General features: G+C 69.8%; 6 protein-coding genes across 6 annotated transcripts in view; 4 read left to right on the plus strand and 2 right to left on the minus strand.

Annotated features, from left to right (window-relative positions):
* CHLNCDRAFT_144112 (hypothetical protein) overlaps nt 1-3,205 on the minus strand; it is a gene marked incomplete at both ends in the record, with an annotated part of 3,460 nt that extends 255 nt beyond the window's left edge. The window contains 8 exons of the mRNA XM_005848755.1: nt 368-475; nt 766-896; nt 1,120-1,231; nt 1,432-1,490; nt 1,638-1,776; nt 2,001-2,129; nt 2,780-2,938; nt 3,071-3,205. Of these exons, the coding sequence (XP_005848817.1) occupies nt 368-475; nt 766-896; nt 1,120-1,231; nt 1,432-1,490; nt 1,638-1,776; nt 2,001-2,129; nt 2,780-2,938; nt 3,071-3,205 (972 nt within the window). The remainder of the gene's footprint in view (nt 1-367; nt 476-765; nt 897-1,119; nt 1,232-1,431; nt 1,491-1,637; nt 1,777-2,000; nt 2,130-2,779; nt 2,939-3,070) is intronic.
* A 720-nt stretch (nt 3,206-3,925) lies between these two features.
* CHLNCDRAFT_144113 (hypothetical protein) lies at nt 3,926-5,840 on the minus strand (the record flags this gene model as incomplete). The annotated part of the gene is made up of 5 exons (XM_005848756.1): nt 3,926-3,940; nt 3,979-4,172; nt 4,281-4,544; nt 4,899-5,616; nt 5,808-5,840. 5 exons carry the CDS (start codon nt 5,838-5,840, stop codon nt 3,926-3,928), a joined length of 1,224 nt encoding a protein of 407 aa, XP_005848818.1.
* Nucleotides 5,841-6,734: 894 nt separating this feature from the next.
* Nucleotides 6,735-13,235, plus strand: HYD1 (hypothetical protein; the record flags this gene model as incomplete). Its single annotated transcript, XM_005848550.1, has 18 exons — nt 6,735-7,038; nt 7,220-7,308; nt 7,610-7,728; nt 7,892-7,925; nt 8,097-8,126; nt 8,425-8,523; nt 8,732-8,923; nt 9,484-9,693; nt 10,082-10,156; nt 10,360-10,479; nt 10,718-10,773; nt 11,091-11,156; nt 11,303-11,445; nt 11,683-11,801; nt 12,054-12,143; nt 12,394-12,489; nt 12,741-12,830; nt 13,062-13,235. Exons 1-18 carry the CDS (start codon nt 6,807-6,809, stop codon nt 13,233-13,235), a joined length of 2,034 nt encoding a protein of 677 aa, XP_005848612.1. The 5' UTR covers nt 6,735-6,806.
* A 1,037-nt stretch (nt 13,236-14,272) lies between these two features.
* On the plus strand, nt 14,273-16,610 carry CHLNCDRAFT_144115 (hypothetical protein; the record flags this gene model as incomplete). Its single annotated transcript, XM_005848551.1, has 9 exons — nt 14,273-14,545; nt 14,665-14,767; nt 14,934-14,989; nt 15,189-15,289; nt 15,489-15,592; nt 15,756-15,859; nt 16,071-16,139; nt 16,264-16,333; nt 16,474-16,610. The coding sequence occupies 9 exons, from the start codon at nt 14,273-14,275 to the stop codon at nt 16,608-16,610; spliced, it is 1,017 nt and encodes a 338-aa protein (XP_005848613.1).
* A 289-nt stretch (nt 16,611-16,899) lies between these two features.
* On the plus strand, nt 16,900-18,080 carry CHLNCDRAFT_144116 (hypothetical protein; the record flags this gene model as incomplete). Its single annotated transcript, XM_005848552.1, has 4 exons — nt 16,900-16,914; nt 17,154-17,268; nt 17,431-17,834; nt 18,015-18,080. 4 exons carry the CDS (start codon nt 16,900-16,902, stop codon nt 18,078-18,080), a joined length of 600 nt encoding a protein of 199 aa, XP_005848614.1.
* A 157-nt stretch (nt 18,081-18,237) lies between these two features.
* CHLNCDRAFT_144117 (hypothetical protein) lies at nt 18,238-22,708 on the plus strand (the record flags this gene model as incomplete). Its single annotated transcript, XM_005848553.1, has 8 exons — nt 18,238-18,840; nt 19,091-19,163; nt 19,313-19,438; nt 19,717-19,844; nt 20,113-20,291; nt 20,516-20,645; nt 20,834-21,046; nt 21,302-22,708. The coding sequence occupies 8 exons, from the start codon at nt 18,238-18,240 to the stop codon at nt 22,706-22,708; spliced, it is 2,859 nt and encodes a 952-aa protein (XP_005848615.1).
* Between the last annotated feature and the right edge of the window lie 283 nt (nt 22,709-22,991).

The following is a 22,991-nucleotide window of genomic DNA, read 5'->3' on the forward strand; positions in this document are numbered from 1 at the left end:
GGGGACGATGTGGGGGGCAGGCAGCCGGGCGGGGAGGGACCAGCGGCGGTGGTCACGGCGGCCGGGCAGGCGGGCAGGGCGGGTGGGCAGCCAGCGTGCATGCATGTGTGATGGGGGTGGGTGGAAATGATGTGGGGGGCAGGGAGCGGGGGAGTGGGGAGAAAGGAGCGGGAGGCGAGCAGGCACAGGCCGGCGCTGCACCCCCGCCCCCTCGCGCCAGCAGGCACACCGCACACCGAGCCGCCACACAGCGCCCTGCTGCCAGCTCGTGCCAGGAATGGGACGCTGTCGCCCCAGCCCTGCCCAGCCCGGCCCAGCCGCCGTCCAGCCCAGGCCAGACCCCGCCCGCCCGCAGTCACCCGCCCACCTGGTCTCTCGACACGGGGCAGGCAAAGACGGAGTGGAAGATAAACTCCTGGCCCAGAGGAATCTCAACAGGCAGTTGCTCCGCCGCACCCGCCAGGTCAGCAACCGGCTGCAGCAGGGGGAGTGCAGGGGCGGTGTCGGATGGGGCAGGCAGGCGGGCAGTGGTTAGGCGGGCGGGCAGTGGTTAGGCAGTGGTTAGGCGGGCAGGCAGGGAGGCAGGCCGGGCAGGCAGGGAGGCAGGGAGGGAGGCCTGGCCCGGCCCGCAGCCCACGCCCGCGCACCAGCCATGCCGATGGCACCAGCAGGTGCAGCTGCACCAGCAGGATGCACCACGGCCCACCGCCGCCCCAGCGCGGCCTGCCGCCCGGCCAGCGCGGCCAGCAGGGTCCCAAGCCCGACCTGGTCGCTGATAACTGTGGCCAGCTTGAGCAGGGTGGGCAGCGCCGCCGCCCCCGCCGCCACCGTCACCAGCAGCGGCGAGTCCTGGGCCTGGCCTAGCAGCACGCAGCACTGGCGCACAAAGTCGCGGGCTGCAGGGGCGCGGCGTGGGGCGAGGAGGCGAGGGGAGGGAGGGAGCGCTGAGCGGGTAAGAGCAGCGTCAGATGGGCTGGCCCAGCACGCCCAGGGCGCTGGGCGCAAGCACGCCTGCCTCGCTGCTGCAGCTTCGGTGCAGCTGCAGCGCGGCGTGCGGCGCACTCTGCACGGTACGCCAGCACTGCAGGCAGTACAGCAGTACAGTACAGCAGTACACACCCAGGTTCCCCCACAGGTCCTCCGCCAGCAGGTCGGCATAGGGGCTGGGCCTGCCCGCCGCCGCGCGCCGCGAGAAGCACAGCGCGCCCATCAGCTTCTGTATCGCCGCCATCTGCGGTACGGGGCGGTACATGCATGGTGCGCGTCGGGTGCAAGGTCGGCGGGCAGGGCAGGGGTGGTGGGGCGGGCGCGGCAGCGGCAGCGGCGTGGGCAAGAGGGGAAGCACAGAGACCCGCCTGTTCGGGGCCTGCCGGCTGCGCCCAGCCTGCTGGCACCCGCACCTCCAGCTGCCCAGCTGCCAGGCGCGCGCACCTGCGTCGCCTGGAACCGCGCAAAGTGCTGCCGCGCATACGCCATGGCCGCCGCCTGGCCTGCACACACCAGCCGGCCATCCCTTCAGCACCGGCGGCCGCGCCAGCAGCAGGACGGCAGCAGGACAGCAGCAGCAGCCTGCACCGTTTCCCCCACACACCCTGCCAACCCCCACAGCACCCGCCGCCACCCGCCTGCCTGCCCACCTTGCTCCTTGAGCAGGGACAGGAAGGCGAGGCGGTGTATGGAGAACTCAAAGGCGCACGGCTCGCCGCCGGGGCCGCGCAGCGCCGCCTCGTGCTCGCGCACCCACTCCAGCGCTGGGGCCAGGTTGTGGCGCTGGACCTGCTTTGGGTGGGGAGGAAAGGGAGGCCCCAGGAGGGGCGCGACAGGCGTGCGGGCGGGTGTGGGTGTGTGCATGGTGTGGTGGCGGTGGCCGGGTGGGTGTGTGGACGCGCACGCAGGGCAGGGAGGGGGCGAGGCCCGGCGGCGCTGAGCGGCGCGGCACCGCATTGCCATCAACATGGCGCACCACACATCGCGGCGCAGCGTAGCACAGCGCAGCGCACCTCCTGCAACACCGTGTGCATGGAGGCGTAGGGCCGCTTGAGCGCCTCCCCCTCCTCCACCCCCGCCTCCTCCACAAACACCTGCCCAATCTCAAACAGGCCTTCGTGGAACAGGTGCTCCGCAATGACCTGCGGGCGCGGCGGCGACAGGCGCGAGCGGCACCAGGAGGCGGCGGCAGCACACAGGTAAGGCCGGCCCCTGGTGGCGGCGGGCAGCAGGAGCGGGCTCCTGAGAGTAGCACAGCACGGCACAGGCAGTGCGGACGCCAGCACGGGGCAGGATGATAGCCTAAGCCGTGCAGGCGGCAGCAACACAGGGCAGGGGGATAGGCTATGCCGTGCAGGTAGCATGCAGCCCAGGGGCAGGACGCTAGGCAGCGGCGCGTGCCTGGTTGAGGGCGCGCTGGTCCAGCGGCCGGTCGGGCTTATAGGCCTTGGAGATGTCGGCGGTGAAGGCTCGGTCCACGATCTGTGGGCAGAGGCGGGCGGGCGGGCAGGCGGGAGGGCAGGCAGGCAGGCAGCAGGCACAGGTGAGGGCAGCAGCAACCGGCAGGCAGGCAGGCAGGCAGGTGGGCGGCGACGCATGGATTCCATTGCAGGGCAAAGATCAGGGTTGGTCGCAGCCGGAAAGGCAGGCTCCTCGCATGCGTGGTACTGGCCAGTGCTTGAGATCCGCTCGCCTTCTCTGCCGGTGGCCTGGAGTGTGGAGCCGCACCCTCCCTCCAGCCCCCGCCCAGCCCCACCCTGCCCAGCACAGCCCAGCACAGCCAGGCACCCACCTTCCCCAGCTTGCTGACCGCTCCGTGCAGGTCCTTGGTGTCAGCTGTCATCGCACGTGCCACGTCAGCGGCCGCCAGCTCAGCATGCAGCTCCTGCAGCACCGCCTGCGGCGGCGCGGCCGGGGCCGCCAGCAGCTGCTGCCGGGCCTTACCCACGGCCTGCGGCGCAGTGGCGTGCCCCAGCCTCAGGCAGGCTGAGCCGCAGGCCAGCACCTGCTTTCGGCATCAGCGCAGGATGCTGGCAGCAGCGGCGGCGCAGTCAGTCGGCCCGGTGCAGCCTCCCTCTCTCACCTGCAGCATCTTGTTGATGGCTTGCGCGCTTGAGGCGGCACAGACCTTCTGCTTCTTGGCAGCCTTGTCCGCCTCTCTCAGGGCCGCCTCGACGTCCGCCACCGCCGCGGCGGCTGCTGCTTGGGCCGCCGCCATCCCCGCCTGCTACTGGGCGGCGGGGCTAGCTGCCCTGTGCTGTCTGATCTGGGGGTTGGCTGCTGCCGAGGTGCTGGCAGCACGCGGGGAAACGTGGCAGCGCACTGCAGCCGCCGCTTGCCGCCGACGGTCCGTGCCCAAACTGTGTCTGCTCCTAAGGAATACCTTCCCTTTCGGTGAAGCTATCTGTGGTTGTGGGCTGTGCCGGGTGGTCTGCTTTAGCTCGAAGGCGGCACTCGATCGCGGTGGCCCCAGCAGACGGACTGTGCGCGTGCCAGGGAGGCGTCTGAACACCGGGGTACACTGGTTGTAAGCCGAGGTGCCTCGTTTGGGAGCGCAGAAGGGCGCGGCGCCAGGTGGAAGGCAAGTTCCTCTCGGTGGCTGGCTGGCGCTTTCTGGCCAATTCAGGGCATGTTGGCCCCCCGGCGACAGTCTGGGATGTCAGCGCCGCCGTGTGGGCCAGGTAGCGACCGCCCTGCTGGCCACCTGCAAGCGGCAGGGTCCGCCGCCGCCGCTGTCCCGCCCCGCTGCTGCCGGCAAGCATACGCCTGCTGCACAGCAGGTTCTTGGTGTGGCAGGACGTGCCTGGCATCGATGCACTGTGAAATCATTAATACAGGGCAACATGATGGCCAGATGCAAGTGAATGCAAGGCAGACGCAGGATGGGGCGCCGAGAAGCTGGCCTTGCACAGGTGCGGTGCACCCGGAGTCGAATTGGTTAGCCCGTGGCAATCTCCAGGTGCATGGGGCGGAGGAGCGCAGGTGCTCCACCACCTCGGGCGCCGTGCCCGTGCCCTCCAGCCACAGCTGCCTCAGGTGCGGCAGGCGCAGCAGCGTGCCGTCCAAATCCTCCTCCGTCACCTCCAGCCGCGGGTTGGCATCCAGCTGGCGCAGCGCCCCCGCGCCCGCCAGCACCGGCGGCACAGCCAGCAGCTGGTTGCCGCTCAGCACCAAGTCCCTCAGGCCTGCAGCCGGGCAGTGCACAGGCGACCGTCATGGCCACCACACATGCCAGGCTGCGACTGCCACACAGCCCACCGACAAGCTGCCGCACGCCTGCTCGGACGCCTCACCTGCCACCGGGAGAGCGTCGGGGAGGCCGCGCAGCCTGCACCCGCGGATGCTGAGCTTGGCCAGGGCTGCCAGTGGGGCAGCCTCCAGTCCGGAGCTCAGGTCACAATCCCATACGCCGATCTCCCGCAGGAGCGGCATCTGCGCCGTTGCTCGCCGCATCACGTGCGCCAAGCTGCTGCTGCCGTCCCGAGCCAGCGATGCGCTGCAGCGGCGCAGGTCGAGGCGCGTGACTACCCCCAGCACGCTGCCGCCGCCCTCAAAGGCTGCAGGGTGCAGGGCACAGCCTTCGATGCGCAGCGCTACGGCAGGCTGCCTGGCGGTCAGCAGCCGGCACGCAGGCCTTGGGAGCGAGGAGGGCGCCGCTGAGCGCCACAAAAGAGGCCGCCGCGCCGGCTGGGCTGCTGCGGTCAGGGGCCGCCTTCAGGCGGCAGAGGCCTGCGCCGGCGCAATTCAGGGCGGCGCCGGGAACCTGCAGCAAGCGGCGCAGCAAGGCTTGCCGCAGCGGCTGCAGCACACGCCCGCTGCTGCAGCGGCGGCATACAGTGGCAGCGTGGACCCAGCAGCCTGCAGGTGCAGCCTAGAGAGGTGGCACAGCTGGTCCCAGGGCTGCGCCGCACCCACCCGGGTGGAGGCGTAAGTGGTGTGGGTCTTGCTTGGGAAGAAGGCGGCGGGCGGCGGCAGCAGCCCTTGCTTGTTGGCCGCCGCCGCCGCACCTTGGCCCGAGTGCTCGCTGAGCTTCAGGCCTTCCAGCTGAGTCAGCTGAGTCAGCGCCCGCAGGCCGGGCAGCGCGCGGTGGCAGGTGAGTGCGAGGTGCGACAGCTGGCGCAGCGCGCAGAGCGCGGCGGGCAGGCCGTCGGGGAGCGGCGCGCCGCTGTTGGAGACGGCCAGCCGGCGCAAGCACGTCAGCTGGCACAGCACGGCGGCGGTGTTGGGCGGGAGGCGGTAATCGTCGTGCGGGCACAGCGACAGCTGGCGCAGGGCCGAGAAGCTAGGGAGTAGCTGCATGGCAGCTGCCGGCACCGGCGTCCAGTCCGTCACCTGCACGCTCTCCACCGCCCCAGGCTGCAGGCTGGCAAGAAAGTCTGCCAGCTGGGGCGCTGCTCCTTGGCCGGGGCCCGCCCTGCCAGGGTCTGCGCCATCCACCACCAGCTGCCGCACCAGCGGGCTGACGTGATGTAGCAGGCCCAGCATGCAGCCGAACCACCGGCCCTCCTGCAGCCTGCCCGACTGCAGGTTCCAGGCTGGCGCCAGGCGAAACACTTTCCACAGCTGCTCCCGGTCGCACAGCGCCAGCCGCGCCAGCGGCGGCAGACTAGCGTGTGAGGGCCCGCCTGCCTGCGGCACGCGGCGGGGGCAGAGGAGCAGCGGCAGGCATCAGCTGGCAGGCGCGGGCAGCGGGGCAGCAGGCAGCTGGCAGGGGTTGGCAATGGGGCGGGCAAGCGGCTGCCAAGGGAGGCGCAGTAGCTGCGGGAGGGAACCGCTCACCCTTCATCCTCTGTGAGCAGCTCTAGAATGTGCCTGAGCACCTCGTCAGGGCAGTCGGCAATGGTGGCTGCCATGGTACAGGGATGCAAAGGCCTGCAGACGAGAGGGTGCGGTGCTACGCGGGTTCGGCGCCACCGCCAGGCGGCCCCGGCGCCGCTACTCCCCATCTGCCCGCCAAAGTCCAAGGCTCGCTGGGACGAATATCCTGATTGATAAGATTTGCAGGTGGCATGCTGGGAGGGCAAGCCGGCTTGCCCAGCTTTCGTAAGGTTGCCGGTCTTCAGCTTACCTTGGCCTGCGGCGGTGGAGGAGGAGGTGAATCTGTGATGCGCCCCAGCAGCGGCGCGAAATGAGGAATGAGGAGGCAGGACAACAGCGTCTCCGAGGTCGCTCATGCCTCCCGCCAGCAGGGCGCCGCAAATGTGCCGCCTTTCTAATCCGCCCCTGCATTGTGCAGGAAATTGTTTGAGATGGATGCTCCATCTAAATGTGACCAGTCGGAGGCCTGCCAGATCAGGTAGACCAGTCGGGCCAGACTAGCGCCAGGCCCATGCAAGCTGTGACCGCACCCCTGGCCGGCAGGCCGCGACTTCAAAAGCAGTGATCCTGGATGTGCAATGGCCATTACACCCACTCCAGTCTCTTCCACGACATCAGATTGCTCCCTGCCATCCAACCATCATCGCTCCACGGCGCTGGCAGGGTGTGCCAGGAGTGGCGCCATCCTCCCGCCACCGGGTGGCCCCAGCGCTGTTGGGGTCACTCGGGGGATGCCACCGATCACCTCCTGGCTAGCCAGGGTGTTCTTAGCAATCAAGCCATCGCTAGGGCTTGCTTCCTTGCACGTGCGCCACGACGTCACTCGAAATGCGCCGCGCAAAGTGTACCCTTTCGGGACCCAGTCTTCTCGCAATCGGCTCAGCACAACCAGCAGAGTGTGCATCCGCACAGGCCAGCCGGTCAGGTGACGCCGCCGCCGCTCCACCCGCAAAGGCCCGAGAGAAGCAGCACGCGGGAACCCAAGCCTTGGTGTAGCGCCCATGGAAGCCCTTGTCAGGAGGGGCCTGCAGAGCCCCGACCAGGCGCTGCGGTTGCTGGGAGTGGCCAGGGCTATATGCGTGGGCCTCAGCAGGTCACTGCCCGCCCTGGCGGCCAGCGCAGAGCAGTTTGCAGAGCAATACCCTAAACTGAAGCTCAAGGTCAACGGCAGGGAGGTAACAGTGCCGGAAGGGACGTCGGTGCTAAACGCCTGCAGGGAGGCGGGAGCCTACGGTGAGCGGCGGCAGCTCCAGTCTACACACTCGCCCTCTGCTTTGCTCTGCGCCCGCCTTATGCTGCTGTGGAATGTGTGTGCAGCGCTACGCTTGCCTGCTTGAGTATGCCTTGCCCCAGGCACAACCATGCAGCTGCCGCCATGCCACGTCACGACCCTGCCGCGCCATGCATGCCGCAGTGCCGACGCTGTGCACGCACCCGCGGCTGCCCACGACGCCTGGAACCTGCCGCATATGCATGGTGGAGACGGGGGGCGGGCAGCTCAAGGTGGGTAGGCGAGGGTGAGGTGCAAGGGGCGGGCGGTTTGGAGCTGGCAGGGCAGATCAGCCGCTGTGCCGCTCGCTGCCTCCCAAACTGCCAGTCCTGCCTCTTGTTTGCACGAACCCTTGTCTGTGTCGAGTCACTGCCAGCCATATGTGTCGCCTGCGGCTGCCGCCATCACGCAAGGACAGGGCGCAGCACCAGCGCCGGCCCCTCTGGGCGGCTGCTGCTCGCGTTCTTCCACCGACAAAGCCCCCGTCCCCTGCCTGTCCGCCCCGCCTCCCCGCCTGTTGCCATGGTCGCGCAGCCAGCGTGCGCCACGCCTGCCTGGGAGGGCATGGAGGTCCAGACGGCGACGGACAAGGTGCAGGAGAGCATCCGTGGCGTGCTGTCGCTCATGAAGGCAAACCACCCGTCCGACTGCATGTGAGCTTTGGTTGGCGGCGCATGCGGTGGTGGTGGTGGCGGCAGGGAGGTGGTGGTGGTGGTGGTGGTGGCAGGGAGGTGGCGGGCGTGCCCGCTCCCATGGGCTGCCCCACGACTGGCTGCCCCTGCGACTGCTGCCGCGCGTGCCTCTGGCTGTGCGCAGGAACTGTGATGCATCGGGCCGCTGCGAGTTCCAGGTGGGCGCCTTGTGAGGAGTGCTGCAGCCAGCTCATAGGCTTGCGTCGTGCTGCGTGCGGCTTGCCGTGCTGCCGGTGGCTGCACCGCGCTGCCGTTCCGCTGCGCGGCCCGCCCGCACAAGCCGACCCGCCCGCGCCTTTCCTCCTGCTGCCGCCGTGGCGGTACAACAGGACCTCATCTCGCGGTACAACGTCAAGGATGTGCTTCCCAAGCTGAAGACTTATAGCCATGAGTGGGATGCTGAGGTGCAGGTGGGTGGCGGGGCAGGTGGGCAGGGCGGGGGTCCTCGGCTGGAAGGCACGCGCACCGGCCCGCAGCAGGAGCAGCACATCAGCGGAGGTGGGCTCGCTCTGCCGGCCCGCCTCCACGCATGCACACCACACCCACCGCACCGCCAGCGACCGCCCACCGCCACCACCGCAAGCAAGCACCCCCCGCCAGCGCCCGCCGTGGCCCCATCCAACCGCCCCCTGCCCACCCCTGCGCCGCCCCCGCCAGGCCGACTTTGAGCACTTCCACGACTCCTCCTCCACAGCGCTCACCCTTGACCTAGAGAAGTGCATCAAGTGCGGGCGGTGCGTGACGATGTGCGGCCAGGTGCGGCGGCGCCGCCATCCTTCCTGCACACTGGCGCACGGCTGCGCCGAGGCGGGCCGCGACGCATGCTCGCCCGCAGACCTGCCTGCAGCAGGCGTGGTCCATGGGAGAGGGATCCAAAGAGTTGCGCCCCGCCGGGCCTCCTCCGCCAGCGCCGCCATCGCCCGCGCCGTGTCCTGTGCCGCCGCCGCCGCGTGCCGCCGTGCAGGTGCAGCAGATGAATGTGCTGGGCATGATCAACCGGTCGCGCATGGCGCACCCGGGGGTGCTCATAGAGGAGGCGCTCGACCACTCCAAGTGCATAGAGTGCGGCCAATGCTCCAGCGTGTGCCCCGTGGGCGCCATCGTGGAGCACTCGGAGTGGCGGCAGGTGCTGGATGCTCTGGAGAACAAGCAGAAGGTGCGGTTGTGTGTGTGTGGGGGGGTGGCTTGTGTAGGGTTGTGTAGGGTTGGGGGTGGGCTGTTTCAGGGAGGGGAGGCGGGGGGTGGGGAGGCCGGCGTGGTGGCCGCGCGTGGTGAAGGCGGGCAGGTGGCAAGGATGGGAGGCCTGCTGGTGTGCGGGCCGGCCGCAGCGGCTGGGGCGGGCTGAGGGGAGGCTGCTGCCCGGCGCCCAGCGCTCCATTCCGGCCCCTTTTGCGCACGCCTCCCGCGACCCCACTCTGCTCCTGCCGACAGCGAAAGCCGCTCCCCCTGGGCCGGGGCAGCGAGGGCAGGCAGGCCTGGGGGCTCTTCACATCGGCTATGGCCGACTGAGACGCCGACCCCCCGCGAACAGCCCACTACTGTCTGCAAGCCCTCTGCGCCAGCCGCCCGCGCCCCACCAGCGTCCCGCGGCCCCACTCCGCCACTTCCAACAACGCCACAATCGCTGCCCCCGGGCCCGCCCCCACCGCTGTCGCCGCCGCCGCCGCCGCCCCCGCCGCCGCCCTCCTGCGCTTTCTTTTTTCGCCACCCCCGCAGGTCATGGTGGTGCAGACCGCGCCCAGCGTGCGGGTGTCGATCGGCGAGGAGCTGGGGCTGGCGCCAGGCACGGTGGAGACTGGGCAGATGGTGGCGGCGCAGCGCGCGCTGGGCTTCGACTACGTCTTCGACTCCGACTTCTCTGCTGACCTCACGATCATGGAGGAGGGTGAGCCGGGGTGGGGTGGCGGGGGTTGGTGGGTGGAGTGCGTGGGGGTTGCATGTGTGGGCGTGGAGGTGTGTGGGTGGAGTGTGTGGGTGGTGGAGGTGCGTTGGTGGCGTGTGTGGGGAAGTTTGAGGTGTGTTGGTGGAGGGGTGGGGGTGGAGGTTGGTGGGCCTGCCTCTTGGGAAGGGGAGGCAGGCTGGGGGATAGGGCTGCGACGGGCATCCTTTGGAGGAGGGAGGGAATGCAGCAGGAAGGGGTCGCGGTGCAACAACCCGGACCAGGCCGACCCCCCCGCGGCCCCCAACCTGTGCCCTCCACGCAGGCACCGAGCTGCTGCAGCGTCTTGGGGCGGCCTGGCGGGCGGAGACGGCGGCGCAGGACGCGGCGGCCGGCTCGTGGGCTGCCGCCAAGCAGGGGCATGGCGAGGGGGAGGCGCACGGCCACGCCCCGGGCCCGCTGCCCATGTTCACTTCCTGCTGTCCCGCGTGGATCAACCTGGTGGAGAAGGTACCGCCCCGTACCGCCCCGTACCGCCCCAACAGCATGGCCCTGTTCGCTGTTGCGCCGCCCCTCGCCATGCTGCGTGTGCAGCCAGGGCAGGCTGGCAGGCCGCGGGGCATGCCCCTGCCAAGCTCCTGTGAGACTGCTCCCGCCCCGACGCCCTTCCCACCCTCCCTCGCCCTGCTGAGCCCCCGCCTGGTGCCCTGCAGTCCTATCCGGAGCTCATCCCGCACCTCAGCAGCTGCAAGAGCCCGCAGATGATGATGGGGGCCGTGGTGAAACACTACTGGGCCAAAAAGAAAGGGCTGAAGCCAGAGGATGTGTGCCTGGTGAGCTGCCGTGTGCCGTAGCCATGGGAGGCAGCCGTACCGCCGCCCCCCTCCCCCAGCCGCTGCTGCGCCCGAATGCTTTGCTGCGGGCGTGCCGAGCTGGCGGCGCCGAGCTGGCGCTGAGCCGGCGCGCGCTGGGTCGCTGCTGGCCGCGGGCGTTGACACGCGTCGGCCCGCCCTGTTTCCCCTGCGGCTCCCCGACCTGCTCCCTCCACGCTTAACCGCGGCGTGCCCGCAGGTGGGCATCATGCCTTGCACCGCCAAGAAGCACGAGACGGAGCGCAAGGAGTTTAGGTGTGCGGCAGCTGGGCTGGGCTGGGCTAGGCTGGGCAGCTGGGCTGGGCAGGTGGCAGCTGGGGTGGGCAGGTGCGGCAGCTGGGCTGCCTGCTTGGCTGCCTGCCTGCGCTGCCTGGCTGGCTGGCTGGCTGCCCGGCGTGCCTGCGAGTAGTGCAGTGCAGCGCTGCGCTGCATGGTTGGGCGCCCGGCTGCGCCCTGTCGCTGGCCTGCGTGGCTGGAGTTGACCTGCTTGGCGCATGACTGAACAAGCCCATCCTGCTTCGCTTGCTTTTGCTGTGCTGTGCTGTGCTTGCTTTGCTTGCTTGCTTGCGCAGGAACGAGAACGGCGCCTACGACTGCGACTACGTGATCACCACGCGCGAGTTTGGGCACATGCTGCGGTGAGCTGGCGGCGGTACATGCGGTACACCCGTCGCAGCCACGGCGGTGCACATTCCGTGTCCGCCACAGCAGCGCATCGCCCTCGTGTCTCTGCCTTCCCACCTCCCTCCTTGCCTCCCTCCCCTCGCCTGCCTGCCTCCCGCAGCCACAAGAAGATCCCCATGCCATCTCTGAAGCCAGAGGAGTTTGACAACCCGCTGGGAGAGGCCACGGGGGCGGCGGCGCTGTTTGGCGCCACCGGCGGCGTCATGGAGGCCGCCATTCGCACCGCCTACGAGATCGCCGCAGGTGTGTGAGGGTGGATGGGGGTTTGGGGGCTGGCAGGCTGGTCGTTCCTGGCGTGGCGAGGCCAGGCCCCAGCCTGGGCTGGCCTGTGGGTGGTTGGCTCGGGCAGGTGGCGAGGCAGCGAGGCCTGCCTGGTGCTTGGCGCTTGGTGTGTGAGAGGGTCGGTGGCAGGGCGCGCGCCCTGACTCTGCCGTGGCACTGCCTGCAATCACATGCACATGCGCCCGCCGCTGTGCGCAGGCGAGCCCCTGCCCAAGCTTGAGGTGGAGGCGGTGAGGGGGGTGAAGGGCGTGAAGGAGGCCACCCTCACGCTGCCAGCCAACGACACCACCCTCAAGGCGGGGGTGGCGGGCAAGGAGGTGCGGCGCCGGCGCCGCCGCGGGCGCACCTGCCTGCACTTCGGATCGCCGCGGGGGCAAGCAAGCTGCCAACACGCAGGGGAGCCTGCTCCACGCTGGTGTCCTGCGGGCCATTGCGTCACATCGCCCGCATGCACGGCGACCAGGCCGCCTGTTGGCACCTCTGTACCTCTACACACACGCCTGCCTGCCCAGGCACATGCATGCCGCGCATGCCGACCGCCATGCGATGCCACCCCGCCGGCCCCGCAGATCCGAGTGGCGGTGGCCTCTGGCATCGGCAATGCGCGCCACCTGCTGCAGCGCATCCAGGCGGGCGAGGCGCACTACGACTTTGTCGAGGTGCGGTGCAGCGGTACAGCAGTACAGTGTCACTGCAGTATAGCCCAGCCGTACTGCCCAGCGGCACGGCTTGTGGTGCTGCCGGAGGGCCTGCAGACGCAGCGCAGCGCACCACTCGCGGCCCGCCCCGGTCCCGCGCTTCTGTTTCCCGGTCGCTGCTGCCGCCCGCCCGGAGCTGCCTTCCTGGCTTCCGCGTGCTGACGCCTGTTCTTTCTTCCCTGCCTTGCCTGCCCTGCTCCCTTCCCTGCAGGTCATGGCCTGCCCCGGTGGCTGCATCGGCGGCGGCGGCCAGCCCAAGACACATGACCCGGATGCGGTGCTGAAGCGCATGGGAGCCATCTACCAGGTTAGGCCTTGTGGAGGGCCTCCTGGAGGGCTGGTGGTGGGTGGTGTAGCGGGTGGCGTGTTTGGTCGTGTGGTGTTAGCGGGAAGTTTCCTTTCCTGCTTCACTCCAACCATCTGCCTGTTGTTGTCGTGCCACGCCGCGGCGTGGCGTGTGGCGGCGTGGTGGCGTGGCATGGCGTGGCGTGCTGCGTGCCGAGTTGCGCCGCCGGCCGTGGTGGCTAGATATCCAAAGCGTGCCGCATCGTGGTGCAGGTGGACAAGAGCCTGGCGCTGCGCAAAAGCCACGAGAACCCTTCCATCCACAAGATCTACGCTGAGTTCTTGGGGCAACCGGGGGGAGAGGTGAGCGAGCATTCCTCGAAGCAGAGGGAGCGAGGAAGGGGAGCCGGGGGCCTCCAGTGCTTACCACAGATGGCTCGGCTGGCACGCTGTTGTTGCCCGTACCTCCCACCCGTAGATGGACTGTGCGTGCCAATCGCTGCCTCCCTCCTCACCTTGATAGCATGGTGCCGCGCCTTTGCACCCGCAACACACACACACACATTTGCCTCCCCACGCCCCCCTGCCCCGCAGCTGTCCCACAAGCTGCTGCACACCCACTACACCGACCACTCTGTGGACACCCTTCCCTCGGTGAGGGAGCTGGGGGGCAGCGGGGAGGTGGCCAAGCGCGCGGCGCTGACGGCGGCGGGGGAGATGCGGTACAAGCGTATCGCGATGGTGGGCGACCCCAGTGCCAAGCGCTGAGGCTCTGCAGCCAGGGCGAGGCGGCGCGGAGCTGTTCGGGGCGCCTCTGCCAGGCCCGCCTTTTCGTCTGCCCTTGCTCTCTGCTCCGCCCCGTGTGCGAGCGCGCCAGTGTACTGCCGTTCTGTGTTTTGTGCTTCTGTAAACCATTTTTCCAGGCGGGCAGCCCTGCCGTTGCCATCGCTTCGCGGCGGCAGGTGCTCCTGCGTCACTTGTCCCTGCCCTTTGCTTTTGTTTGCGGCCACGCTTTAAGCCGGTGGTCCCATCCCACATACGTGTGACAGGGCATGTGCACCCCGTTTTTTCATTTTTCATTTGTTTCACTTCGGCTAGCTCTTCATCAGAACTTGTCGACTGCCTTGCTGTGCCTGCTGTGGCGCGGGTATCTCGTCTCTATCATACTGCTGTGGCCCGGGTACCCCGTCTCATTCCCCGGGTTCTTCTCGGTGCACCGGTAAGGTCTTTGCCACCTTCCCAATACATGCCAGATCTTTGCCAGTGCCTAAACCAATCATATGAATTTTTGCTTTCAATAGGACGCTGTAATCTAGAGTCGCCTGCCAAGTTTGCAGGGCCCCGCTATGATGCAGTGCGGTTGGTGGCGGCGGCGGCGTAGTACTGCTGAATGCAGCTCAGCAATAAGTGGAGCGGCCCGCGGCGATCTTCAACTTGCCCATCGTTGACTGCGCGCCAGCGGCATGCACGGTCTGCCAGTGCAGAACGCCGCTAGGGCGCGCCCGATTGCCCGCTGCAGCGCGGCGCCGCGCCTGCCACACCTCCCACAATGCTCGGGGAGCCGTGGTCAGTCCGACATAATACGGGGCCACGGACACGCCGCGCCAGGCAGCCGCCGCCGCCAGTTTGGCGGCGTGCCACCACCGCCACCGGCACGGCCTCTGCCCAACGAATTGCATGCCGCAGCCGTAGAGCCCGTGGAGGTGTTGTTCGAGGTGGGGCTCCGGCATGGTTGGCAACACACAAGCGGGGTCGCCGCTCTGCTCCTGCCGTGTCGCCGTGCTCTTGCGCCTGCTGCTGGCGCAATGCCGCCGCACCCAGCCGCCAGTTTCCGCCGCCACCATGGTCGACCGCAGGCCACGGGCGTGCCTCTGCTGGACGAGCTGATGCGCATGCGCACCTTGGACGCAGCCGTGGCTCACAGCCTGCAGCTGGCGGGCATTGCGGTGGCGGCTACGGTGCTGGGCACGCTGCTGCTGGCAGCGGTTGAGCGGGTGGCGGGCAACCGCATCGCACGCTCGGGCCGAGACTTCAACGCCCCGGTGGCCGCCCTGGCCGCAGCCTTCAAGCCCGCCAAGGTGCGCCCACGCCTGCTGCCGCCTGGGATGCCCGCAGCCAGCCGCAGCGCCGTGGCGTCATCGAACTGAAACACCAACACCAATGCTCGCATGAAACTGCACCCTGAGCTGCACCGCAGGTGCTGCTGCCCTACTATGGGGTCACCTACCTCACGACATTGGCCAGCGCCTTGGCCCAGGTGGCGGCCACCAAGCTGAAGAAAGATTTCGTGGGGCTGTGCCGTGAGACGCGGCCGGCACTTGCCGCGCTGCGCCATGCTGCGCTGCAGTGCGTGAGGCCACGCCGCCGCTGCCGCTGCGCCGGCTGCCTGCACCGTCTCCTGAGGTGCTGGCCTCGCATACCTGCCCCCACCGTGCGGCTCTCTTGGCCCCACCCTGCCCTGTGCAGGCGGCAGGAACGAGGAGGTGCTGGCTGCGCTGCGGTGGTTTACTCAGCTGGTACAGGTGGGCGTCCGTCCTGCTCGCAATTCTTTGCCGCCGCCCTGCTCGCCTCTGCCTTTCCTGCAGGCAGCCTGCTGCACGAGCTGCTTTGCGTGCTCAAGCTGGGAGCAGCCTCCAGGCCCGGCGCCTCTGCTGTTGTTGATGTGCTCCTGTCGAGGCCCAGCATGCCCAGCACACCCAGCGTGCCCAGCGCGCCCTGCAGGACACCAGCGAGCTGCTGATCATCATCTTTGTGGCCTGGGCCGCCATCGACTTCAAAAACAGGGCCCTCAACTGGCTGGCAGCCTCCATCCTAAGCGACTCGTGCGTGTGCCGCCGCAGCAGGCTGCGGCATGTGCTCGTGCTCTTTTTTTCCAGCTCTCCACGCCAGCGACAGCAACAGCCGCGCATGCGCTGCGCATGTGTGCTGCCGGCATGGCAGCGCCGCCTCTGTGTTGCCACTGGCTGCCCAGGCCGAGCAGAGGCCACACCGCCGCGCGCCCGTGGCCTGCTGCCGCTGCAGGAGCGCCTCCAACGACGCGGCGGTGACCCTGCTGCGCCCGCTGGGTGGCATCCTCACTTTCCTCATCCTGCTGGCCGCCGCGGCTTTCACCCTGGGGGCCTATGGTGCGCGGCAGGGCGTGCCCGGCCTCGCCATGCCGCGTAGGCTGGCATGCAGCCCAGCTCACGCAGCCCTGCCGCAGCACTGGCCGGCCAGAGTCGGGCACCTTCCCTGCAGTTGCGCTGCCGCTGAGCACAGCCGGGTGCGTTGCATCCCGCCTGCTTGCAGGCCTGAACCTGGGCCCGCTGCTGGCGTCGGTGGGCGGCGTGGGCGTGGTGGTGGGCCTGGCCACCCAGCGCCTCCTCATGAATGCCGTGGCCTCTATCGCGCTGGTGCGCCACCAGTCCAGTCGGGCTGCTGCCACTGCGGCCCTTGCTTCACTTGTGTCCCTCAGCCTGCCGGTGGTGGTGCTGGTGGGCTGTGTGTGGCGCGGCTGTGGCGCTGCGGTGGCTGTGGCTGGGCGATTGCATCCCCCCTCCCCCCCCGACGTGCAACCCTGCCCTCCCTCCCTCCCTCTCACCTTCCATCCCTGGCTGGGTGCAGTTCACGGCTCGACCGTTTGTGATGGGGGACGAGGTTCACCTGATGGCAGGCGGTATCCTGGTAGTAAAGGTGGGTAGGCGGGCAGGCGGCAGTGGAGGTGGGGCATGCCGGGTGGCCGCCAGCGCCTGGCGTCCTGCATGCCACTCTGGCTGATGGGCTGAAGGCCCTTCCAAGCCCCTGCTGGGCCCTGGAGCTGCCGCAGGGGATCGTCTCTCAGATAGAGCCCATGCGGACGCTGATACGCTCAGAGGACGGTGGCCTGGGTGAGCAGCAGCAGCAGCGGCAGCAGCAGCAGCAGCAGCAGCAGGGCCCTGTCTGCACGCTAGTTGCCGCACACTCGCCTGGGCTTGGCTGCTCGCCCCTGCCTGCCTCCAATTCGGCCCTGCTTCGCTCCCTGGCGCAGTGTATGTGAACAACGCAGATGTCGCCAACTACATCATTAAAAACATGACCCAGGGGCGGTCGCTGGCGGCAGTGGAGTCTGGCCGGGTGGAGCATGCGCACAAGGATGGCGAGCCGCCGTCGCCGCTCATCCTGTGAGCCGCGCCGAGGGAGCGGCAGGGGCGGGCTGGGAGCAAGGCAAGGTTGATGGCAGCCTGCTTATTGTCCTGTACATTCATTACTTTGCACTTGCGCATCCTCGAATCAAACTGCGAACTGCAAACTGTGGCCGCTTGGCCCCCTTTCTGTCGGTAGGCGTGATTGGCAGGCTGCCGGTGCTGCTGCGCCTGCCGCGTGCGAGGGCTGCTGCTGCAGCTGTGGTTAATCCAAGGCTGCCTCAGGGAGGAGGACGCACTAGCAGTCACCACCCTGACCGTTGTCGAGAGGAATGGGGCCCGAAATGGTGTGCGGCTGTCTGTGCTCTGTCGGGCGGCAGCGAGGAGGGAGGAGCCGCCCACCTGTACACGGAAGTACAGCCGCCGCTGCCCTGGGACGACCGCACATCGGCCGCCGCACTGTTTCTGCATGCCATCGCCCATCGCAGGCTCTCCAGGAGAGGTGCGTCCGCCCCATCATCCTCCGTGCCATGCCGCCAAGCACAGCCCCCTGCGTCCCTCCTGACACGTTTCTGCGTGCCTGCAGGCTGCCGCGTGCTGCACCATCCGCCGGCTGGCCACCCACAAGGGCGATCAGGCCGTGCTCTTGCAGCTGCTCTCGCTGGAGAAGAAGCTCTTCAAGAAACAGGACAACTGGGGAGGTGCGACTCGATGTGGCCAGTGAGGGAGCTGCGCCGGCTGAATCCGAGCCCGGCGGCGGCGCCGGCGGCGGCGGGTCCGCGCTGGCGGCGGGCAGAAGGGCCTCTGCTGATCAGGCTGCCTGTGCCCGATGCGAGCTGCCTGTGTGCCGCTTCTTCTTGCAGACCTTTTGGTGAAGGAGACCCAGCGGCGTAACACTTTCCTGCTCTACGCCGAGGCGCCAGCAGCAGCAGCAGCACCCGAGCCGCCCGCCGCCAGCCGCCGCCAGCCGCGCAAGCCGCAGCAGGCACAGCCGCCCCCGCAGCAGCAGCGGCAGCAGGAGCAGCAGGCGGCCGTGGTGGGCTACATCGTGTACACCACCACTGGCCTGAACGCCCACATCTCCAAGCTCGCCGTCGCCCCCGACTGGCGCCGCCGCGGCGTGGCACGCAGCCTGGTGCGCGCAGCTGTGGGGTCGGCCCGCGCCGAGCGCCGAGTGGCCTCCGTCAGCCTTCACGTGGACGCCGAGAACGCACCAGCCCTCGGGCTGTACCAGGGAGAGGGCTTTGCCAGCGAGGCGCTCCTAGAGGTGCGGCGGGACGGCGCTGAGCTGGCGCCAGCCTGGCGTGCTGCCTTCGCCATCCAAGGATGGCTGTCTTGTCTGGCGGACCGGGGATCTGCAACCTGGCTGGCCCGGGCTGCTTCGTGCCAAATCAGAGCGCACTTGCCGTGCCTGCCGCTGGCTTTCGTGCCCAATCAATCGCCGCAGGATTACTACTGCCGTGGGCGGCACGCACATAAGATGCGCCTGGAGCTGGGCAGCAGCAGCCTGTGAGCCGGACAGCCTTCCAGCAGCGCAGCAGGCGACCGCAGGCAGCAGCAGGTAGCAGCAGGCAGCAGCAGGCAGCAGGCAGCGAGCAGACCTTCCAGCCGACAGCTGGGCAACAGAGTCGCTCGGGAGCAGCAGGCAGCCACGCGCTGTTAGAGCAGCCATGGCGGGTGAGGGGGAGGATTTCATTGAGATAGTGACCGAGGAGGCCGCGCCAGCCAGCCCCGAGGCGGCGGAGGCGGAGCCGGCGGTAGCAGCGGACCAGGCGGCACTGCCTGAAGGGGTGCAGGAGTATCCTGAAGAGGTGCAGGAGTATCCGGCTGAGGCGCCGGGTGAGGCGCCGGCTGAGGCGCCGGGTGCGGCAGGCGAGCCAGAAGCCATGGAGGGCGGCGAGGAGGCAGCAGAGGAGGCGGCAGAGGAGGCTGGAGAGCCGGCAGCAGAGGAGGCTGGCGAGGGGGCTGGCCAGGAGTCGGGCGCGGGCGCCGTGCAGGAGCCTGCAGCTGCAGCAGGCCAGGCAGGCGAGGAGGCAGCAGCCCAGGCTGGCGAGGAGGCAGCAGTCGAGGCAGGCGAATTGCCAGACACAGGGGCAGCAGAGGGCAGCCAGGCGGCGGCGCCCAACGGCGCGCCGGCAGCGGCGGGCGAGGGCCCGCCGGACGCTGAGGCGGGTGCGGCGCCCGCCGCCGCGGCGTCGCCCAAGCCCGCCGTCAGCGCCGGCCAGCGCAACTTGGATGCGCTGCATCAGGAGCTGCTGGCGTTTGCTGAGGAGGTGGGTGAGGCAGGGCGGGGGTGAGGCGGGACGGGGGTGACCCAGCCAGCCAGCCAGCCAGCCAGCCGGGCAGCCGGGGCGTTCAGGAGGGGAGGATCCGGGGCAGGGAGCGCCAGCAGGCGCGGCTTGGTGGAAGCTCAGCCGCACGACTGCCGACTGGTGCGCCCTGCCTGCCCTGCCTTGCTCTTTCGAAGCACACACACACCAGCACCGCCTCCTCTCCTTTCCACCCCACGCACCCGCCGCGCAGGCCGCCCTGACGCCTGGCGAGCGCAAGCGGCGGGAGGCGGCGCTGCAGGCGGTGAAGGAGGCTGTGGATGCAGGTGGGCGGGGCGTCTGGGCCTCCCCTGTCGAGTCCCTGCCGTGCCGCGGCTGCTGGGGCAGAGGCCCCCCGCCCCCCCCCGCCATGCCCCCGAAACCGCGCCCTGCCACCTGCCTGCCCGCCGTTTTACCTGCCCGCCCCGCCCTGCAGCCTTCCCCACCGCTACGCGCCGCAAGGTGCAGGCCTTTGGCAGCTTTGTGCACGGCGTGTCGCTGCCGGGGGCAGACCTAGATGTTGTGGCGACCGGGTTGATGACTCCCATCGCCCGCGGAGGAGGTGAGCGGGTTCTGCTGAGCCCGGTTGGGCGGCCGGCGGCCGGCCGGGGGTTCAGCTGCCGAAACCCGAAAGGATGGCCTGCCACTGAAGCAGCGAGCAGGCTACGCCCGGGCTGGGCCGTGTGTCGTTGGCCGCGGGCTGCAGGGCCGGCCTGCCGCGGCATCGCCTGGCCCTCTTTCCTTGCAGCTCGCACAGCCGCCGCTGCCCGCTGGACCGCCCGCCTGCCCTCCTTCATTCCCAGCCGCCGCCGCCCGCTGTACCGCCCGCCTGCCCCACAGGGTTTACCATCGAGCAGCGCGAGCTGTTGGCACCCATGCTGAAGCTGGTCAGCGCCAAGCTGCAGGCGGGCAAGGCAGTGCGCAAGCGCCCGCTCATCATCTTCAACGCGCGGGTGCCCATCATCAAGGTGGGGGCGGGGCGTGCCCGATGGGCTCCCCTTGTGCATCCCCGCATGAGGGCGGGTGGGGTGGCTCCCCCCTCTTGCCAGCCCAGCACCGTGCGCCCAAAGCCGCACACGCCCCGCTCGGGGACCAGCCCGCGCATCCTCCCGGGAGGCTGGAGGCTTGGCAACGCCTGGCAGCAAGGCAGGGGCAGGCGGGGTATTGCAGGGGCGTGTTGAAGTTGTGGTGTGTGATGGCGGCGTCTTGCCACGGGCCCCCTGCGGCTGCCCGCAGGCAGAGAGCTCCGAGGGTGTGCGCCTGGATGTGTGCCTGAACAGCGACGAGGGGCCCAAGGCGGCGGCGTGGCTGGTGGCGCGGTGCGGCGAGCTGCCAGTGCTGCGCCCGCTGTGCCTGGCGGCCAAGGCCCTACTGGCGGAGCAGCGGCTGGCGGATGCGGCCACCGGCGGGCTCAGGTGGGTGTGGCGGGGGTGGGGTGCGTGTGGTGTGGTGTTTGGGAAGGGCTGGGAGGGGTTGGGCGGGGCGGTTGGAAGGCTGAGTGGTGGCACCGCCGCGTCGCCGCCACTTTCTTCCTTTTATGGCGGAACGAGCTCCAGCCATTTTCAACCCCCATCTGGGCCCTTCCCCTGCCTTTGTGTTACCCCTCTGCCCCCGCCCCGTTCTGTCCCTGCCCCTGCAGCACCTGGGCGCTGTGCTCCATGGTACTGGCGCTGCTGCTGGAGCAGCGCAAGGCGGGGCTGAAGGTCACCAATGCCGGCCACCTTCTCCTCGGCTTCCTCAAGTACTACGGCCGCGTGTTCGACCTGGAGGTACCGCCCGTACCGCTCTGCCCTGCCGTTTGCTGCTTTGGACTGCACAGTGCAGCGGCGTGGGCATGCATGCTGTTGCTCCTTCACCGCCCCGCCAGCCAGCTGCCCACGTCTGTGCCGCTGCGCACTGTCCAGTCCTGTCTACTTTCCTCCCACCCTGCCTGCCTGTCCTCCCACCCCGCCCGCAGGACAAGGCCGTCTCCATCAAGCAGGGCGGCGTGGTGAGCAAGGCGGACGTTGCCGCCGCCGCCGCGGCCGCGGCCGCCGCCGCCGCCGCACGGCACAAGGCGCGCGGCGAGGGCGGCGGGCCCGCGCCGCTGCCGCGCCTGGCTGTGCGGCTGTGCGTGGAGGACCCGCTGACGGGGCGTGACGTGGCGGCGGGCACGCACCGCATCAACCAGGTGGGACCCCGTACCGCATAAACCGGGGGTGCCCCCTCCTGCCGCCGCCTGCATAAGCGGGATCGGAGTCAGAGGAGGGGCAGAGGCCCGCGCTTGGCTCCTGCCGCGGCCGGCTGTCGCCAGCAGAGGCACAAAGCGGCGCCGTGTGGCTTCAGTGCCAGCCGCTGCCCGCTGCCGGCTTCTCGGCAGCTGCGCGGGCGCCCCTCGCTGTCCCACCCGCCCCTCCCGCCCCCTCACCGTCGCCTCTTGCCGCAGGTGCGCGCCGCCTTCAGCGACGCCGCTTCCAAGCTGGAGCTGCTGCTGAAGCAGGCGGAGCCGCCTCCAGGAGGCTTCCTCCCTTTCCTGTTTGACGTCGGCGCCGCCCTGCGGCGCAAGGGCAGCGGCGGCGGCGCCGGCAGCGGCGCCCCGGGCCGCGGCGGCGAGGGCGAGCCGCTGCGCGGCGACAAGCGCAAGCGCGAGGGCGGCGGCGGGCCGGCGGGCGGCGGCACGCCCCGCGCCAAGCCCATGCACGGCCCGCCGCCGGGCCCGGCCTTTGCCGCAGCCTACGGCGGGCCCGGCGGCCCCGGCCCCGGCCCCGGCGTTGACCCCAGGGATCGGCCGATGATGGTGCGCAGACGCGCGCTGCCGCCCCGCGACCGCGACCCTCTCGTCGGCCCCGGGCAGGGGCCGCCTGGGCCGGGGCGCGGGCCCCCACCCGCCGCCGCCACACGTGGAGGAGGAGGAGGAGGCCCCTGGCTGGAGGAGCCTGGCTGGGGCCGGCCTGGCCCTGCCCCCAGAGGCGGCCGGTTCGAGGGCCCTCCCGGCGCCGCCGACGACTTCCGGCGCGGCGGCGGCGGCGGCATGGGGCGGCCGCCGCCGCAGGCAGACTTCCCTCCCGGCCCCGGCGGCTACGACCCCCGGCGGCCGCCCGGCATGCCGCTGCAGGGCGGCGGCGGCGGCGGCAATGGAATGATGCAGGGCCAGGGCGGCGGCGGCATGGCCATGGGCGGCGGCGGCATGCAGCATGGGCCAGGCATGATGCAGCCCGGCGGCGGTGGCGGCGGTGGGATGATGCTGGCCGGCCAGCCCATGCACGGCCAGGGCGTGCAGCCGATGCAGAGCGCGCAGCAGGGGGCGCAGCAGCAGCTGCTGGCACTGCAGCAGCTTGCCGCGCTGCAGGGCGGCATGGCGCTGGCGGCGGCGGCGGCGGCGGCGCAGCAGCAGCAGCCGCTGATGCAGGCGCGGCAGGGGGGGCAGGTGATGCTGCAGAACGGGATGGTGGTAGACCAGCAGGCCCTGATGCTCGCACAGCAGCAGATGCTGTTGCTGGCGCAGCAGCAGCAGGCGGCCCAGGCGCAGCAGCAGATGCAGCAGCAGCAGATGCAACAGATGCAGCAGCAGCAGCAGCAGCAGCAGCTGCCGGACAACCCCAACAACATCCCCATTGGCGCGGCCGCCGGCGCAGTACAGCCGCAGTACGGGCAAGGCATGATGCAGCCGCAGCAGCAGGGCGGCGGCGTGATGCAGGGAGGCATGATGCAGGAGGCGCCGCAGCAGCAGGGCGGCGGCGTGATGCAGGGAGGCATGATGCAGCACGCGCCGCAGCAGCAGGGGCCTGGGATGATGGGCGGCATGATGCAGCCGCAGCAGCCCGGCATGGGCCAGTATGGCGGCGGCTACTGAGGCGGTGCCAGGAGGGCATGCAGTGTTCTACTGGCCGGCGCCCAGGCGGCGAGACGGTGGCAGTGCCTGCCCCTCTTGATTTCCTTAGCTTTGCAAAGACGGCATGCCCTGTCCGTGTCTGGCCGCCTCTGCACAGAACCCACCAGCCATTGTTGTAATAACCAGGGATGCCCATGCTAGGTGGCATGCTAGGCAGCATAGGCGCCTAACCGCTCCGCTGGCACCCGCTGATGGTGGCAGCCTTCAATGATTGACCGCCTGCCTCCGGCAAGCAGTGGGCGGT

The sequence above is a fragment of the Chlorella variabilis genome (genome assembly GCF_000147415.1).
Source record: "Chlorella variabilis unplaced genomic scaffold CHLNCscaffold_7, whole genome shotgun sequence".
In the NCBI taxonomy this organism is placed as follows: Eukaryota; Viridiplantae; Chlorophyta; class Trebouxiophyceae; order Chlorellales; family Chlorellaceae; genus Chlorella; species Chlorella variabilis.